At 53.3% G+C, this 18,897-nt stretch overlaps 6 protein-coding genes across 6 annotated transcripts; 3 read left to right on the plus strand and 3 right to left on the minus strand.

Annotated features, from left to right (window-relative positions):
- Window positions 1–126: 126 nt before the first annotated feature.
- Window positions 127–646, minus strand: NECHADRAFT_33887 (uncharacterized protein; the record flags this gene model as incomplete). Its single annotated transcript, XM_003046472.1, has 3 exons — window positions 127–386; window positions 444–552; window positions 605–646. The coding sequence occupies 3 exons, from the start codon at window positions 644–646 to the stop codon at window positions 127–129; spliced, it is 411 nt and encodes a 136-aa protein (XP_003046518.1).
- Window positions 647–1,020: 374 nt separating this feature from the next.
- Window positions 1,021–2,300, plus strand: NECHADRAFT_90911 (uncharacterized protein; the record flags this gene model as incomplete). The annotated part of the gene is made up of 3 exons (XM_003045904.1): window positions 1,021–1,450; window positions 1,499–2,049; window positions 2,103–2,300. The coding sequence occupies 3 exons, from the start codon at window positions 1,021–1,023 to the stop codon at window positions 2,298–2,300; spliced, it is 1,179 nt and encodes a 392-aa protein (XP_003045950.1).
- Window positions 2,301–2,801: 501 nt separating this feature from the next.
- NECHADRAFT_76302 (uncharacterized protein) lies at window positions 2,802–3,431 on the minus strand (the record flags this gene model as incomplete). The annotated part of the gene is made up of 2 exons (XM_003046473.1): window positions 2,802–2,948; window positions 3,018–3,431. 2 exons carry the CDS (start codon window positions 3,429–3,431, stop codon window positions 2,802–2,804), a joined length of 561 nt encoding a protein of 186 aa, XP_003046519.1.
- Window positions 3,432–5,747: 2,316 nt separating this feature from the next.
- NECHADRAFT_66296 (uncharacterized protein) lies at window positions 5,748–9,290 on the plus strand (the record flags this gene model as incomplete). The annotated part of the gene is made up of 9 exons (XM_003045905.1): window positions 5,748–5,988; window positions 6,050–6,234; window positions 6,291–6,555; window positions 6,609–6,632; window positions 6,680–6,799; window positions 6,850–6,949; window positions 6,997–7,041; window positions 7,301–7,403; window positions 7,449–9,290. 9 exons carry the CDS (start codon window positions 5,748–5,750, stop codon window positions 9,288–9,290), a joined length of 2,925 nt encoding a protein of 974 aa, XP_003045951.1.
- A 702-nt stretch (window positions 9,291–9,992) lies between these two features.
- NECHADRAFT_76304 (uncharacterized protein) lies at window positions 9,993–12,371 on the minus strand (the record flags this gene model as incomplete). Its single annotated transcript, XM_003046474.1, has 3 exons — window positions 9,993–10,328; window positions 10,387–12,133; window positions 12,184–12,371. 3 exons carry the CDS (start codon window positions 12,369–12,371, stop codon window positions 9,993–9,995), a joined length of 2,271 nt encoding a protein of 756 aa, XP_003046520.1.
- Window positions 12,372–13,245: 874 nt separating this feature from the next.
- Window positions 13,246–17,677, plus strand: NECHADRAFT_34138 (uncharacterized protein; the record flags this gene model as incomplete). Its single annotated transcript, XM_003045906.1, has 6 exons — window positions 13,246–13,596; window positions 13,685–14,459; window positions 14,513–14,766; window positions 15,674–16,436; window positions 16,496–17,280; window positions 17,345–17,677. The coding sequence occupies 6 exons, from the start codon at window positions 13,246–13,248 to the stop codon at window positions 17,675–17,677; spliced, it is 3,261 nt and encodes a 1,086-aa protein (XP_003045952.1).
- Between the last annotated feature and the right edge of the window lie 1,220 nt (window positions 17,678–18,897).

Below are 18,897 nucleotides of genomic sequence, written 5' to 3' on the forward strand. Positions count from 1 at the left end.
CATTAACAAGCTCGACTAAGCCTGCATGGATCAAAGCCCCGACCTGCCGTTGCCCAACCTGAACTCCTCGCTATGTATGCAACCATAAAGATGTTGGCGCGTGGCACCAGAGAAGCACAGAAACACTTAAGGGCGTCGGATGCTGCTGATCACAGAGTCCAGCTCGGACAGTATTTGGTCCTTCTCCTTGATAGCTTCTTGGCGCTGAGCCTCGGCAACCTTCAAATCCTCCTCGAGTTCCTTGATGTATCTTTCCTGATCCATCTCGCTGTTGTCCAGGCCTGGGAGCGAAGAGATGAGCACTTCAATTTGCTGCTCTTTGAGAATCAGGTCTTGCGACAGTTCGACCATTCCAGCTCGAAACTCGTCCGGGGGTAGGGAATCGACTGCAGATATGGTTAGTATCTAGGTGCATTTTATGAGTGAAAACCTGGATCCCGCACCCTCTTTCGGAGCATCTTTAACGTCGCGAATCTTGTCGTTGGGACCGAAGGTTTCCAGATCATGTCGCTTATTTACATAGTGCAAGCATGCGACGAATTGCTGCGCAAGCTGTTTTGTGTGTCAGCTATAATGTTGCTAGTGACAAAGAAGAAGCGCAAACCTGGTCAACAGCATCCTGAAGTTGAGTTAAGCGGTCGCCCATGGTGGTGGCTGTCAGGTTGCTGGACTCCCGCGATACCTACTAGCTCTCAAAGATTAGAGTGCGACTCAGAAAGTCGACGTCAGTTCACCCCGGATGCGCTATCACGTGAAGATAAGCCGGAGCACGGGGAATTAGAAATCCGGCCGGCAATTATTGGGGCACGATCTTGGGAAAGTGGAAGTGAACACCGTTGTCTCTGGGTGAGCTATGAGATGATTGGCACAGTGTGGTCCAAGTGGCAGTTCATGTTCGCTCTTTCATAATAAACTCCCAACCCGCATCTCTTTAATTCACCTCACCACCGTGCTTGTTCGTTTTCCTCTTTTTTCTGAACTAACTCTTCTCTACACTCTTTTTATTGACCACCTTGCACAATGTCCTCTCCACCCCCTCAGCCCGGGCCGGGCCAGATTCCCATGCCCATGCCGGGCCAGCGACCGACGCCCGAGCAGATCCAGGCCATGCAGCGCCAACTCGCCATCGACGCCGAGAAGGCCGGCATGACTGTGCCCGAGTTCATTGAGCACATCAAGAGGCAGGCGCAGGAGCAGATGCGAATGCGCGCCCAGCAACAGGCACAGCAAGGAGGCCACACTCATGGCCCCGATTGCAACCATGACCACGACCACGACCACGACCACGAACATGGCCACGGTCACTCTCACCCACAGCAGGGTCGCCCACAGCCTATTACTCCTGGACCTCCCAACCCCAAGGCTATCGCTCTGGCCAAGTTCCTGCGAGGCCAGGAGCTCAAGCCTCGAACTGTCATTTTGAACGGCGAGCGCAAGGACATGTTTCGAGGTAGGTTGGCTCGGCGCATGAAGCTATTCACACGCTAACATGGCACAGTCAAGCGAGCCCTCCGAGCCCTGCAGTCCCCCGCATACGAAAAGGCCCGGAAGAAGAACCCCCTCCTGCCTGAAATCACCGACCGAGCTTCCCTCGAGAATACCTTCAAGCTGTTGCCTCTGAGCATGCTCGCCCTGCGAGTTTCCAAGATCGAGCCCCAGGCTGGTCCTAACGGCAAAAAGCCCAAGCGTGTCAAGGGTCAGTGGACCGTCAAGATCGAGCAACAACAAGAGGCCAAGGACGACATGTACTACATTTGGCTGTGGGAGGGTAGCCAGATCAAGCGCCAGATTTATGCTGCTCTGGCTCTTCTCGCCATTTTCGCTGTCGTCCTGTACCCTCTTTGGCCACTGGTGCTCCGCCAAGGAGTCTACTACCTCAGCTGGGGTTTGCTGGGACTGCTTGGTTTGTTCTTTGTGATGGCCATCTTCCGTGTTATTCTGTTCTGCATTACCTATTTCACGACACCTCCCGGTCTGTGGCTCTTCCCCAACCTTTGGGAAGATGTCTCGTTCGTGGACAGTTTCAAGCCTGTGTGGGCTTGGCATGAGGTTAGTAGAGGTCTAGTCAAGGTGAAACTAGAGGAATGCTAACTTGACCACAGACGGAAAAGAAGAAGAAGAAGAAGAAGTCAGCAGCGGCTGCTCCCGGAACCAGCCCCAACCCTGCCTTCGCCGCTGCTACAGGACAAGTTGCGCCTACAAGCGCGACGACGACAGGCACAGATACCCAGGTCAAGACTGGTGTACACCAACGGCACTATGAGGCGCCAAAGGTCGAGGAGCTGGCGGACGACGAGTAGATCATGTACAAAAAGTTGTGAACCCGGGTGGTTGGCGTTTTCTGGAATTGTGTATCAACATTTCTTGCTATTTGTGCAGTCATTGGTAGTAATGGAGCAGGATGTCCTCGATATAAGACATTGGTCGATACAGGAATGCAGCCGATGGTCGTTGGTGCCGTGCTTCTTGATACCTACTTTGCATTGATATTTGGTATGAAAGCTGGCCTAGATATATGAGTGGTTGGGTTCTTTTGCGTGTTAATAGCAAAAGGGTTAACTTCACCGCAGACAGAAACCTTGAGCTCCTTTCACAATTCATCTTTTTTCTTTTCGGGATCTAAAATCAAACCAAAGCTCCTCGCCGGCCAGAATCCATGAGAACAGCAAAATCGAGTCGCCTCGCTCTCCGACCCCCTTTCCGGGAGGCTCTACAGTACTACCTAGGTATTGAAACAAGCAACAAACCAATCCTCGCGCCTACAGCTCCTGTCATAGGACCACGTCTGGTAGCATCATACCTCACAACTGGAGATGCTTGTAAAAGAAGGTCCCGTCCTTGAGCTCCCCTGTTGGACTCAGACCATACTTGGGGATCTGGCCGAGCTCGACATAGCCAAACTTTCTATACACTTCCTCCGCGACACTTCCAGCTTCGGTATCGAGGAGCTATAATTGAGACCAATCCGGTTAGAACATTTCTTCCGACAACACAGGGGGTAACCTGATCCAACTTACCAGTACCGTCCTGCCGCGCCGCGCCGCCTCAGCTTCGAGAGCGGAAACCAAAGTCCTGGCACCTCCCCTGCCGCGAAACGTCTTGTGGACGAGTAGTTTCTCTACGACGCCGCGGAAGGGTCCCGTCTCGGAGGAGGGCATGGCAAGCATGACAACGCCCATAACATCGGACCCCTTCGGCCGAGAACCCGGTTCAGACTCGTTGAGGAGGATGAAGATGAGACGCTTGCCATCAGCAACCTCTGCGATGCGTTCCTTCCACCAGGCGAGGAGTTTCTCGTGGGATAGAGGGGGGAGGAACGTGGCGATGGTGCGGTCATGGGTGATGCAGGATGCGTGGATGGCGGCGAGATAGGGGATCAAGTGGCCGTGTTGGCTCGGGGAGAAGAGGGCTACCGTTCCTGCGCCAGACATTTTGAACAAGTAATTCGTATGAGCTGAGAGTATTTGGAACAAAAGCTGTGTAGTAAGGGGTGTGGTAGTTGTGAATAAGCCGTCAAGTAAGAGTATAGATGGATGTCAATGCATAGCCCATATGGGGTAGGGCTTGTGGTTGTCTTCAACTTGGGCCGCAACAGGTTTGGTTTCGATTGCCCAAAGGCGATATACGACGAGTTGCAGAGGCTGGTCGAGTAAAGTTGATGGTTGGTGAAGCTGATGCTGGGCTGGGCAAGATTTTAGAGGCTTATTGATGAGGGGATATTGGTTCGTTCTCCGATCAAGCGGACCAAGACCAAGACATCCCAGGTTAGACTCAGATCCAGGAGAAGGCCGAGTAAACTCAACTCAATTGACTGGTAACGTAAACGACTGGGCAAAGTAGAGCTAGTATGAGGGAGAGGAAGAGGCAGAGTAGAGAAGAGTACTCTTGTGTTATCAAGAAGGTGACGGTTTCGGAGAATATCGGCACAGGAAGTTAAAAAGGGTGAATGTCGACGGAATGGGTACTCCGTCAGTAGTCCAGAAATGACAGGAATGAATGAATTCACTGATGAATCCTCCGTCCAGCAAGAAGAAGAAGAATCACAACCCATCCACCAATTTGCAAGGTTTCGTATGGAGCCGCCAGTGAAAAAAAAATCATCCGAATTTTCCAAGCCCCTGCAAGCCACTGCAGCGAGCCCTGGAAGACAGCGAGTGCCAGCACCTTCCAGCGTCTCGGCGCCGGCGCCGGCCCCTGAGTCCGCCCCATAGTGCTCAAGGGGGATGCCGGTGGACGGGGGTGACTGCACCTGCCGGGACCCTCTAGCTCCCGCCGCAACGGCTCCGCTGTCCTGTCCTGCACCACCTCTACACGCAGCAGCCCTCCATCAACAGGAGCACGACACACACCTTCAAACGTGGAATCCTGTCGAGGCAGCGGAACCGTGAGAGGGTTGTACGCCACCGTCGTAGCAGATTCACGGAATAAATGGCGCACCTACGAATCTGGCAGTTGGCAAGCTGTTGAAACGTGTGTGGCTGTCTTGGACGTGCGTGTCCTGGGCTGTCTCTTGGGCACTGAGACGATGTTGAGGGACGAGATGGGCACCAGTTGCGCTCATACAGTTGTTCATTGTCCCAAACATGCCCCATGAGCATCAGGAAAAGACCCAGCGTTTGTACAAACTACACACGGCCATGTACAAACACTGTTGCCGCTTGGCCTGTAAGACGGTGCTGCTGCGGCTACACGGGCGTTGAGTGTTGGGAAAAGCAACAAGAGGACCACGATATTTCGGTTACCAGGACGAGTTTCAGATATCAACATCCTCGGCTGTTGAGTTGAGAGGTAAAGTCGGTGAAGAAGGGGCTAACTGGTCACCTTGCTCACTCGGGCCATGGTCTTCTTTAAAAGAGGGTGGTATACAGCCCAAGTGCTGCATCCCGTCAAGTGGCTGCCCGGGGAGAGCCCTATGGACGAGCTTCCATGAACCCGGGAGCAGGGCCCGGCATTCGAAAGGAGGATCGGCCAGGATCCATGGATGCTCGCTCTTGCTGGGCCAGGCACGCGACAATCCGGGACCTTTTAGGTACAGCAGGTAACTAGTATGCTTAAGACTGAGTTGTGGTGTTTTCGATAAGCGAGAGGCCGCTGGTGATGGAAATGTGGACATGGCTATGGATCCATGGACGGCAGTGGAACTAGTTGATGAGTGATGAATGCTTGGCGACCAACTTGTATGCAACTAACAATTCAGCCATCATTCCTGTTTCGATTGAAGTTGAAGTTGTTATGGATAGGTAGGTACCTATCTACGTACTCAATCACTTATTACTCGTCAGCTTTCACGATTCAAGCTGGCCCTGTTTGCAGATTACGTAGAGGCCGTGATGCGGGGTCCAGAAGCTCTCAGGGTGCTTGTCATTGAGCGGAAAGTCTCAGTCAGGCACAGACAGGCCTGGCCGGGCTGAAAGGCATGTGGATGCCCGTCTATGAATGGCAGTCCAGCTCAGCTCAGCTCAGCTCCAGTCAATTCGATTGATCGATCCATCCATTGCTTCTCCGCTTCATGCATCTTCCGAGAATCATCATCTTCCTCTACCCGCTGACTTCGGGCCGTTCCATGGCGTCAGCTTGTCACTGTCACTGCAACCTCATCTCGTCATCTGCTTGATTACCTGCATCTTGGATAAGCTAATCAGCTACAGCTCGAGCTGCATTTATCCTGTCATCTTGCCCCATCACCAACCGTGTCTTGATATCCCTCTAGGTCTCTGAACATCAGGTCGCGTGCCCCGTCGTACGACATGGACTTCTTCAAAAAGGTCGGCGAGCACGTCGAGGGTCTCAGCCAGCAGGTTGAGAATGCCTTTGGCGGCAAGGAAGAGCAGCAGCATTCTGAATCTCACGGCGGAGGGAGCCACAGCTATAACGCTCAGCAGACCGCCAACAACCGCTACCAGTCCTTTGCCCCAGAGTCTAGCGGCAACGCCAAGTGGTATGTCGACGGCGCCTCTTACTTCTGGGCCGTCTCGCAGGCGATTGAGCGTGAGTCGCAGCAACCCTTCTACTTGCAGTTATCCAGAAGCGGTTATCTGACGCATGGTAGAGGCCCGGGAGAACATCTTCATCCTCGATTGGTGGCTGAGCCCTGAGCTGTACCTCCGTCGTCCTCCGGCCAAGAATGAGCAATATCGACTGGACCGTATGCTCAAGGCCGCTGCCGACCGGGGTGTCAAGGTTTATATCATCGTCTACAAGGAGGTTGAGGCAGCCCTCACTCTGAATTCGGCGGTGAGCTCTATCGGGACCGACGGGCCGTGAAGGCATGCTAACATGTCCGCTGGTAGCATACGAGAACCTCTCTAGAGAAACTCAGCGATAATATCCGCGTTTTCCGGCACCCTGACCATCTTCCTACTGGCTATGACCTCACCAAGGAGCTGGGCAAGTCGTTCAAGGCTTTGACCAACATGGATCTGGCCAAGGCTTCTGGTGATGCCATCAAGGCTGTCTATGGTACTGCAGACGGCATTGTTCTGTACTGGGCACACCACGAGAAGTTGCTCGTTGTCGACAATGGAAAACTTGCCTTTATGGGTGGACTTGATATGTGTATGGGCAATTACCATGTGCTGATTTCCATCAATTGCTAACAACAACCCCAGGTTTCGGACGATGGGACACCAGCAGTGAGTTACTTGGGTGCTGCCCCTGCTTCCGTTACTCACATCAATAGGCCACCCGATCGCCGACGCTCATCCTGGTGACTTGGACGCCATCATCTTCCCCGGACAGGACTACAACAATGCCCGAGTCTATGACTTTGCCGACGTTCAAGACTGGAACCAGAACAAGCGTAGGGGAACCATGTATCACTCCTGAGCGTGTCGTCCTGACCTTTGATAGTTGACCGTACCAAGAGCTCTAGAATGGGCTGGTCTGATGTCGCTCTGAGCATGAACGGACCCATCACTAGCAACCTTGTCGATCATTTCGTCGACCGATGGTAAGGTGCCAACTTCACTGTATAGAGCCTGTTGCTAACCCCTGTAGGAACTTCATTTTCAAGGAGAAATATGCCAAGAAGAACCCAGGCAAGTATCACAAGCTCGAGCTACCACCGTCAAACTTCTCTGGTCACCGGGGTGGTCACTCGGGAGAGGACGATGACTACCTGGGCGGCTTTACGGAACATTTCAGCCGTGGCATGAACAAGCTCATGTCGTTTGGAGATGATGATGATGAGCCGCGTCACCGTAGACATCGATCCCGCGATGGTGAAATGCCTCGCATTCAGCTGACTCGAAGGTATGCTGAGGAAAATCTCACCTTGCTGTCCCTGTCTGACTTGTTGTAGCTGCTCTGAGTGGTCTTCTGGTCATCCTGTCGAACACTCCATCGCCAATGCATACACCGAAGCCATTCGCAACGCCAGACACTTTGTCTATATCGAGAATCAGGTATGACGTCTGATACTGTTCCTCTGACTATGCTAAGTCTGTCAGTTCTTCATCACCGCTACCGATGACAAGCAGCGTCCTGTTAAGAACAAGATCGGTGCTGCCATTGTGGACCGAATCGTCCGTGCCTTTCAAGAAGGACAACCCTTCCACGTCTGGGTGCTCATGCCAGCCGTCCCTGCATTTGCCGGCGACCTGCAGGCCGAGGAGGCACTGGGAACTCGCGCCATTATGGAATTCCAGTACAACTCGATCAGCCGCGGTGGCTACAGTATCATCGAACAACTCCGCAAGGCCGGTATCCGTGACCCTGGCAGGTACATTGGATTCTACAACCTCCGCAACTATGACCGCATCAACACGTCTCGAACCATGGCCGATGTGGAGGCCCGCGCTGGTGTGTCCTACGAAGAGGCGAGAAGGGAAAGGGACCAGGAACTTGGTGGCTACCCTGACTCAGACTATCGTGGTGGTGACGAGAACCGTGGATACTCCGAGTCTAGAGGATATCAATCCGAGTCTAGGGGATACCAAAGCGAGAGGTCTGGTGGTAGATATGATCGGGATGACGACCGTGGTGGTTATTCTGACTCTAGATATGGTGGTAGGCCCAGGGATGATGACTACCGTGGAGGATATCAAGAAAACAGACAGGGCGGTAGGGATCCATACAGCCACCCGGGTGCCGACCCTCGCTTTGAGGGGAGACCTCAGCGCCAGGAGTACCAAGGGGGGTACTCCAGTCCTGCCTATGGCGGTAGGCCACATGATGACGATTATGGCCGCCGACCCGACTCTCAAGGCTACGGCCGAAGACCTGAGCGCGACGATTACCGTCACCCCGGCGCGGACCCAAGGTTCGACGGCAGACCGGAGCCTGGTCGGTACCAGGGAGGACACGAAGAGTCGAGGTACGACAGTCGACCACAGCGTCAAGAGTATCAGGGGGGCGGATACTCTGAGCATTCGAGATACGAGCAAAAGACGACTACGTACGAGAACCAGTCCGGCCAGTCTCGCCCCTCACACGATCGATACGACAGATATCAGCAAGAGGCCCACAAGGTTGCGGATAGGACTCTCGATACCATCAGCTCTTGCTACATGGATCAAGGTCCCAGGGTTACTGACCTGCGCTGGGACGGCAACCCTGAGGATGAGATCAACTCTTTCGTGACTGAGGAGCTCTACATCCACAGCAAGCTCCTCATCGTCGATGATCGTCTCGTCATCTGCGGCTCAGCCAACCTGAACGATCGTTCCCAGCTAGGATCCCACGACTCCGAGATCGCTGTTGTCATCGAGGATCCCACCCCCGTCGAGTCCTACATGGACGGCCGCCCCTACACGGCCTCCCGCTTCGCCTCGTCCCTCCGGCGCTACATCTTCCGCAAGCACCTCGGCCTCATCCCCGACCAGCGCTGGGATCAGCCCAACCAGAACTGGACCCCCGTCGACCGTGACCCCAACGTATACGACTGGGGCTCCCCAGCCGACCTCCTGGTCCGCGACCCGCTGCACCCCAAGTTCCAGCAGCTCTGGACCGACACGGCGCGCGTCAACACCGAGACCTTCAGCAGGGCCTTTCACCCCGTTCCCAACGACCACGTCCGCACCTGGAAGGACTATGACGACTTCTTTGCCCGTCACTTCATCATCCCCGGCAAGAAGGGCCAGAAGCCCGAGGAGGAGGCCAAGAAGGGCAAGATCGAGTACGGCCACATTATTCGCGAGGAGTTCCCCGGCGGTGTCAACGAGGTCAGGCAGTGGCTGTCGCGCATCCGCGGTACCCTTGTGGAGATGCCTCTCGACTTCCTTGTCGACGTCGACGATATTGCCAAGGAGGGTCTGGCTCTCAACGATCTTACCAATGAGCTTTACACCTAGATAGTTGGAGGGAGGAAGAAAGGGCAGATTGGATGTGGCACATGGGTGGATTGGACGCGGATGGATACATCTAACGCTGGTACTTTTGTGTCTTGCTGGACCATCTTAGTGAATGTCACTTTGTTCTTCACGAGCTGTACTCTTCCATATTGTCATCTCTGGCTTTACCCAAGCACCATGCCAAGTGCAGGCCGTTCTCCCACACGGCCCGCCGCGACGGATGCCCACGGATGCAAGCTCCCAGACCGTTGAACTACATGCAATACGCACATCAACGACTGCGCAGCCCGAGGACGGAGACGAGAGAAAAGGGCCAACTTGTGTAGCCAAGCTAGCAACGCAACACAACACACAAATGAGCGGGCGAGCGAGGGAGCAAGGCATAACGGTAACTGACATATGCAAGCGGTGCGTTTCCACATCAACTAGTATACAGGGTGCCACGCATGGGGATCCCAAGTACCAAGCAAGGTAAATACCAAACCCAGAAAACTCCGTAATTCGACAATATCGACCAACTAATGCGAACCCATCCATCAACCCCTTACTTGCTTTTTTCATCAGGCCACACAACCCGACTGCGGCCACCGCCGTGACTCTCAACCCCGGACACATGTCTCGGGACACGGCAACGGCCCAAGGAGCCACATCCTGAGCGGCCTGGTTCCCATCTCACACTGCTGTCATCCCTCACAGTGTCCCTTAGTCAGACTTGGCGTTGCCGTTCTGGCCAAGCAAGCCATCCTTGAGACCCAGTGAATCATCCATGCGGAAAAAGGTGCCACGAGCCCGTCGGGTGCGGTTGCGGAACCAGTAGTACACGCCGAAGCAGATGGCAACGACGACGCTGCACGAGAGGAACGGGCGGTCAACAAAGCTCATCTGGATGTCGAAGAAGAACTTGGCGAACGAGCTGATGGTGTACTTGGGAGAGATGGGGTTGGGTCCATACACAATCTTGTCCAGAGTGTCCATGATGGATGTGTGGCTGATCATGATGTGGTTACCCGTGGGAGTCGTGTCCCAGAACTGGTGTCGCTGCATGCCGTTAGTAACTAATGCTGTCCAAAAGTGTCAGATATAGGGAAGTACTTACATCTTCCTCGTTAATGATGACACGATCGCCATCCCTGACGTCGATGCCGTAGGTGCTGGCAAGCCACCTCTGCCAGAAGATTCCGTCAACCCAGGCGAAACCAACCTCCTTACGGCGAGTAGAGTCCATGTCGATCTTGATGGCCTTGGCGTTGCGAAGAGCACGCTGGTCATCACGCTCCTCGGCCTCCTCGATCCTCATCTGCTTGGCGTCGCGGAGCTTCTTACGCTCCATCTGGAACTCTTGAACCTGACGGTCCATCCACTCGTTGGCCGCGTTCTTGAGCTCAAAAATGGAGTTCTGGAATCGGCCTTCATCCTCCCGGTTGAGGACAGCAAGCACGACGAGCCTGTGGTTCATGATCTGGCGGGCGTTGATGGCAGTCATCTCGGGGACAAGCGGCAGCCACGTCGACTTCATCCAGGAAACCAGCTCATCAACATTTCTCATCTCGTCAGGGGTGATAGGAGTATAGTAGGTCGCACGGCCTTCTCTCGAAACCAATAGTCTAGGCCAGGTCGTAATCTTAAACTTGGTGCAGAGCTCAGGGTCGTTCGTCTTGACAATCTTGCCACGCCCGATGAGGTTGAGCGGCAGAGCCTCCAGGGCCTTGAAGTCCTCTGTCGTGGTAGCATGGTCATAGAAGTAAACAAAGACAACCTCCTCACTCTTCTCAAGCTCAGCGAAGGAGGCAGCATCCACATCAAGGATGCCGCCAGAAACCTCGAGCGCTCCCTCGGCATACTCAACAAAGTCACCAACACCGCGAAGGCCCTTATACTCCGCTCGTTCATTGCCCTGCATGAACAGAATGGTGGGGAACGCCGAGACGCCCATTTCCTTACAAAGCTTGTGATCGGCTTCGCAGTTGACCTCACCAATGCTAAGCTTTCCCTGCATCTTCTTGGCCAGCTGTTCCCAAGTAGGGGCCATCGCCTTGCAATGAGAGCACCAAGGGGCGTAAAACTTGATGAACCAGGGGTCCTTCGTGTTGGTGACAAGTTTAGGGAAGGTGTCAGGAGTCAAGGGGGTGCTGACACCATCCAGGTTGTATTTCGGCGTTGCGTCCTTGGGCTTGGTCTTCTTGAGCATCTGACCAGTGCTGGGGACTTTCCAATCATCGCCAAATGACGACTTCTCGCCTTCCTTAGCGGCGGTGGACTCCTTGGGGCTTTCCGGCGTCTCGTCCTTGGCTGCCTCCTTGGGGGTCTCGGTGATGTCGTCGAGCGAGCTGCCAGGGGCCTTACCAGCGGGCTCCTCGGCCGCGTTCTCAGCGGCCTTTTCCAGGGGCTTTTCGGTGGTTTCGCCGACAGGCTTCTCCTCAGCCGCCTTGGGATCCTTCTCTGGTTCCTTCTTCTCAGCATCGGGGAGCTCTGTCGTTTCCTCAGTTTTGGGTTTAGGGAAGACTGTGTCGCCAGGCTCGGGGAGTTCGAGGATCTCAGCTCGACCTGGGTGTGGAACTGCAAGAGCCTTCTCGATCGCACTACTCAACACAGTCATGTTCTTGATGCCTCTCATGTTCTGGATCTCCTTTCCGTCTCCGTAGAGGATTGTAGTCGGGTATGACATGACATTATGATCCATGCAGAGATCATAGTAAGCAACGCAGTTAATGACGGCGAATTTGAAGTCGTAGTACTCTGAGAAGGACTTATCGACGCCGTCGGCTTGGGGTTTCGAGGTATAGTAGAACTCGTACAGGGTCTGGTACGTCGGAGCAAAGTGGGTGCAGTGTTTGCAGTACGGGCTGATAATAAGTGAGCAGGCGCTATGCGATGATTGAGGAGCACCAAGTACCTGAAGTGCTTAACCATCAGAAACTTGTTCTTCTTGAGCTCCTCCTCCCAAGTTGTAGGCGACAACTCAAGCAACGGAGGAACTGAGACTCCATTGAAAGTAGTGGGATCCGTGACCGGGTTGGCTTCTTCCTCGGCGTGCACCAAGGCTGTTAACCCTGCGAGCACCGCGAGGGGAGAGAAACGCATGGTGGGCGAAGCGCACCTTGTCGGTGCAAGGCTCGTGTACAGCGGTCGGTTAAAGGAAGCAGATCAGAACGCACGGCGTAAACGATCTAAGAGGACGTTGAGATGGGAACGGCAGAGTCGGCTCGTCGGAGCGTGGGGGAGCGATGATCAAGACGAGAGGGACAATGTAGTAATAGGTAGGTAATTAGTGGCGGTCGTATCGGCCGATGGTAGTCGCAGTCGCGGAATATTTGAAGCTATCGCGATATAGAAGAAATAAAAAACACCAGAAATGCAAGCCCACAATCGCGCTCGCCAGGCGCAAAAGTAGATGATGATGAGAGGCGAAAGCGAAGATAGAGAGAAAAGCTTTGTAAGACGACAAAGGGGATGAGACGGGATGGATGGCATTCAGGAGGCGCATCTGGAGTTCGAGACCACGTTCTCCATTGGAATTCGACGCCACACCGGGGCCCGCGCATCGGCTGCTGAGCCACACGGGGCTTGTCTTTTATAGTGATGCGTACCTGCTTCAACAGGCACACGACAGAGGACCGTGCTTGCCTTCGATGATGGATTCAACCAACCACATGTAGATGCCTGGACTTCCTTCTTCTCGAAAGCACACACGGAATTTCCCTTCTTCTCTCTTGCAAACACCCAAGAAATCTCCGGTGACTCTGTCTGAGTTATGCCTGGTTTTGTTTCACGTCCTACACTTCGTTCTCTAGCAACACAAGGCACCTGTATTCCCCGACCTTACACTAGTGCTCACAACAAAAGCACCTTGTCACGGATTCCACAGCCAACAGCTCACTGTTTCACGACTCTCTACTACGCACAGAAAAATCATCTGTCCACCAAATCGGCCAAGAATCCAATTTTCAACGGGGGGATGGATCGTCCAGCCAAGCGTCAACGGGTTGAAGACCCTCAGGCTCATATCCTCGAATCGCTACAACGCCCTATCAGTCCTCCTAAAAGGAGGCGACGTGAGGTGTCGACTATCAAGTCTCCCTGGCAGCTGACCTGGATACAAGACCTATCAGAGGAGGACAACAGGGATGCAGTGAGCCTGCGAGACCTGCTTGGTGACCCCCTCATTGCAGAATGTTGGGAGTTCAACTTCCTCCACGACATCCACTTTTTAATGGATGCTTTCGACCCTGATACACGACATCTTGTTAAGGTGCACGTCGTACACGGCTTTTGGAAGCGCGAGGACGAGAGTCGAATCGCCATAGAGGTACGTTGCTCTCGAGTGAACTTACGGTCGAGCTGCAGGAACTCTCTCTCCCTGTTTGGCAACCTCTCAAGTCGCTAATATCATTTAGCAAGCAGCCGCAGAATTCAACAATGTCCAAATTCACATTGCTCCTATGCCGGAAATGTTTGGAACACATCATTCCAAGATGATGATTCTATTCAGACATGACGACACTGCGCAAGTCATCATCCACACCGCCAATATGATCTCCAAAGACTGGACCAACATGACAAATGGCATCTGGAAATCACCTCTTCTTCCTAAGATGACGGTTGCGCCAACTCATACTACTTCTTCTCCTGAAGATCACCCCGTCGGTAGTGGGGATCGCTTTAAAATCGACCTGCTAAACTATCTGCGGGCATACGATAGGCGCAAAATCACATGCAAGGCCCTGACTGACGAGCTCGTCCATTACGACTTTTCCAGCATCAAAGCTGCTCTTGTTGCAAGCGTGCCTGGTAGACACAACATCCGCGATCTGTCTGAGACTTCATGGGGTTGGGCTGCTCTGAAGAGATGTCTGCAGCAAGTTCCATGCGAAGACCAAGAGCAATCGGAGATTGTTGTTCAGATATCCTCGATCGCTACCCTGGGAGCAAAGGAAGACTGGCTGAAGAAAACTCTCTTTGAACCTTTGTCCCGTTGCAAGAACCCTAGCCTTGGAAAGCCCAAGTTCAAGGTCGTGTTTCCGACTGCTGACGAGATTCGGAGATCTTTGGATGGGTATGCATCAGGAGGCTCCATCCACACAAAGATTCAGTCGGCACAGCAAGCAAAACAGCTGGAATATCTTCGCCCAATTTTCCATCACTGGGCAAATGACTCTCCTAGTGGAGCCAGTGAGTTCATCTATGACAAGAAATCAGTTGGGACTGTACCTAATGGACGACAGAACTCCCCGAGGGCGCTACGGTAAAGGACGGCGGGCGAAAAAGAGCAGCGCCACACATCAAGACGTATATCAGATCAAACAAGTCATCCATCGACTGGGCCCTTTTGACGTCGGCCAATCTTTCAAAGCAGGCCTGGGGCGAGGCTGCACGCCCTACAGGCGAAATGCGCATTGCATCTTGGGAAATTGGAGTTTTGGTCTGGCCAGAGCTGCTGGAGACAGATTCGATCATGGTTGGAACATTCAAAACCGATGTCCCAGACACCAAACCTGAAGAACAGAGCGAGAAGAAGCGATCACTAATTGGGCTACGAATACCGTACAACACGCCGTTGCAACGATATGGAAGCGACGAAATACCATGGGTTGCGACGATGGTTCATAGCGAGCCTGATTGGATGGGCAGGGCGTGGGGGGAACGATAAACGGGGGCTAAGATCTGGCCCCTAGGCAACTGGTTGATTGATCCAATGGCATTATACTATACAGAAGATTTGGCAGCTACCCAAGCTGCAGCAACTCATGTTGTCAGCCTCTGAGCCGTCAATGACAGACGAAGAAGGGCACCTCACAGGCCACAGGCGGTCCTGAGCGAAGATCCACCCCCGCATGGTTCGAGATCCACCAACCATACGATAGGCATCGGACTCCCCGCCAGCCGAGGTGGGTGGGATGCCGGCAGGTAGCGAAAGATGCAAGTCTTTTGCCGAATCGAGATGGATGCTGGTCAGCGGAGGAGTGAGTCAGTTGGCCGGGCCGAAGATAGCAAAGACTCCACCTTGACTTGACGGACGCCCTTTGTGCTGTGGCTGGCGGGTCATGTCGACGCTAAACTAACCCGAAAGCTTTGCCGTCCGCGTTGAAAAGCAAGTTGATCCATCTCGCCTCTTTTTAGCTCGACTCTGGTGACTACATTTCCGCAACTACCTTGCGACTCTATCTTACGACTCTATCTCTTCATTTTCACGCCTCGAGCCATTGTCTACAGAGCCGATTGACTCGAGAGAGGAGGTCCCGGCAGTGTGAAACCTTGTACAACTCTCTTTTGATCACTCTTCTCCACGTCTGAAGCTTGAGTGGTGGCGTTCGTTCTCTTCCGTCACGCATTGAAGAAATCTGTCTGTTGCGTAGACTTGAGCACTTGATTGTTCTTGATTGAAGCTACATCTACACCTCATCCCAAAAACTCACGGCTGCACGAGCTGTTCCATGGATCCAATCGGTAGGGGCACCGGAGCCTCGCCGTATGGCACCCCTCATGGCCCTGGAGCGCATCCAGCCTTATCGTCATCATGGCGAGTTGGATCGCCTCTGGCCGAGCAGTCACTGGCTCGAGACATCGCTGAGTGTTCAGATGATGACTTTGAGGACAACGCCATTGACGACGATGCCTCGGTATCTGACTTTGGCACGGGACCGCTCATGTACCGTCGACCAAGCGGCGTCGCCTTTGGAGGCTCTCGGCCAGTTCTAAACCCGCAATCATTTGCCGACCCAGGCCTGACGGCTCTTGAACGGAAGCAGTCTCGCAACGCTGAGCTTAGTCTACTGCGAGACAACCACGTCCTTCCACCAAAGCACGCACATAAATCGCAGGGCTTCTTCCCCAGGCTCTACCGCCGCCTTTTTAGCACCAAGGTACCGCAGGGCGAGGATGAAGAGACGCCCGCTGTCACTGTCCAGCCGCCTGATGAAACGGCACCTCTTTTGGGGGCCCAGAATGGCGGCACTGAGCATCTCAGCGAGACATGGGAGCATGCCGTGGCCGAGCACCGGATCAAGACGACTTGGCAGCGAGAGGCCAAGACGATTGTGTCATACTCGGGGCCGCTCATTGTCACATTTCTCCTGCAGTACTCTATCAACGTCACCAGCATCTTTGCCGTTGGCCGCATTGGCAAGATGGAACTGGGTGCTGTCTCGTGTAAGTGCTTACCTACAACATGCAGTCTCTCGCAGCAACGGTCAAACTAATTCTTGCAGTGGCCAACATGTCTGCAGCCATCAGCTGCTTGGCCCCGTTCCAGGGCCTCGCAACTAGTCTCGATACGCTATGTGCTCAAGCGTACGGCTCGGGCCATAAGCATCTTGTAGGTCTTCAGTTTCAGCGTATGACGTGCTTCTTGTTCTGTCTGTCTGTCCCTGTCGCTGTGCTATGGTACTTTTCCGAGGGCATCATCGCGTCAATAGTTCCTGAGCCTGAGTCAGCTCGCCTAGCAGGACAATACCTCAGGGTCATGATTTTCAGCATCCCTGGCTTCATCCTGTTTGAGGGCGGTAAGCGTTTTACCCAAGCTCAAGGCCTCTTCCGGGCGACGACGTACATCCTTCTCATCGTAGCGCCGTTCAACGTGTTCCTGAGCTGGCTGTTGGTGTGGAAGTTGGAATGGGGCTTTGTCGGCGCTCCCACGGCCGTGGCTATCAGCAACAACCTGCTCCCCATCTTCCTGTTCCTGTACGTCCGTTTCATTGACGGCCGCCAGTGCTGGGGTGGCTTCAGCCGAAGGGCTCTGAGCAACTGGTGGGTCATGATTCGACTTGCTCTACCGGGCATGATCATGGTTGAGGCGGAATGGCTGGCTTTTGAGATCCTCACGTTGTGCTCAAGTCGGTTTGGTCCCGAGTATCTTGCCGCACAGAGCGTTCTGGCGACCATTACAACTCTCTCGTACGAGATTCCATTCCCTATGTCGATCGCTGCTTCGACCCGAATCGCCAACTTGATCGGAGCCGGGCTTGTCGATCCTGCCAAGATGACTGCTAAAGTGGTGAGTTGCTGTTTTACTTTACATGCTGGTGCCTAGGTCAGTAGATGCTAACAACAAGTTCCAGGCCTTTGCTGCTGCCTGCATTATCGGAATGTTCAACTTGACCCTATACACCAGCCTCCGATACAAGCTGCCCCTTCTGTTTACCAAGGACGAGGACGTGGTGGAGCTCGTAGGAGCTGTGATCCCGATTGTGTCTGTGATGCAGGTGTTTGATGGTCTCGCAGCTGGAGCCCACGGACTGCTCCGAGGAATCGGCAAGCAGTCGATTGGAGGACCAGCTAATCTGATTGCGTACTATGTTCTCTCGTTGCCCATCTCGCTGACGCTGGCTTTTGGTCTGGGCTGGAAGCTGGATGGACTGTGGGCAGGTGTCACTGTTGGCACATTCTCGTGAGTTCCCTAGTTAAATCAAGTCAGAGGAAAATACTAACCGGGGTAATAGGGTCGCGGCGATCGAGTACATTTATCTGATGAAGACAGATTGGTACAAGGCGGCTGACGAGGCAGCTCTTCGAAATGCTGCTGGTTAATGATGGATCCAGTGGCGTCCAGTGCTTACTGCACCTACGATGAGCCCGCTTTGGGTTCATTGCATGAGATGGTTAAAGAGTTTGGCGCTGCGGGCTATCAAGAGAAGGGAAGGGATAACAAGGGATGGGCCCAGACATTCCTTGCAAGATTGCTGAATCAAATGGTGTGTAATAATTTGTTTGCATTGCGAGAAGGTAATCATTTAGTTAGTTATACAGCTTCTAGATAATAAAGCGAATCTAGTCTAGCTATCAATATGGAAATTGCATTGTGTCGTGATGTTGTCAGCCTTCAACACACCGCCGGTACGGGTCACGTCGCTGCATATATTGAGCCACGCGACGACTATTGTGAGTGTTTAACCCCATTAACCTTAATACTTAAGCTAGCAACGGTGCTAGTTTTAAAAATGGGCCAAGACATCGACATCATGTCATCTTTGACAAGATATATGTTCTAGCCCGCCTTAGTATCTCCGAGACTAACAATCTATTGCTTTCAGCTCAAGCCACAACCAGCCAAAGACGGTCTCGCCCTTTTTCCCTCAGCTCGAAATGGATCTTCAGCCGTTTTTTTCTTTACTACAATTGGACATGGCTTTTTAGTTAGCTGCCTGTTTTGGAGTTGCTTAGCAGTGCCGTCGAGTCGGTAGGTATATGCATATATATGTATATCTGGTCTTGGCCCTCCAAGGCCAAGACTTTTTAGTTGGCTATACAGACACTCAATTCACAAATCCCTATTCATGCGTTTCTATCATCCGCTCCTTATTCTGTGACCGAAGGATACCTCGTTATAAACGTGACCTCGACGGGCAAGGATACTAGGAGCACATATGGGGCCGTTTGGTTCAGGGGGGTTGATTATGCCTGTTACATGACCTGGATTACTGGGTCGTGTTTTGGTAATACCACTGTCCCGACCATGATTACTACTTAGATGAGTTGATAGATCCTGAGGGAAGAAATATGAGTTGGGGTTAACATGGATGGGACAACTCCTTGTAGGGAGTGGTCAATGCCGAATGAAGGCTTAGTTGTCAGAGGAATCCAAGTTGGCTGTAGCTCCTGTACGGTTAAGCGA

The sequence above is a fragment of the Fusarium vanettenii genome, assembly GCF_000151355.1.
Source record: "Fusarium vanettenii 77-13-4 chromosome 2 genomic scaffold NECHAsca_18_chr2_1_0, whole genome shotgun sequence".
NCBI lineage: Eukaryota > Fungi > Ascomycota > Sordariomycetes > Hypocreales > Nectriaceae > Fusarium > Fusarium vanettenii.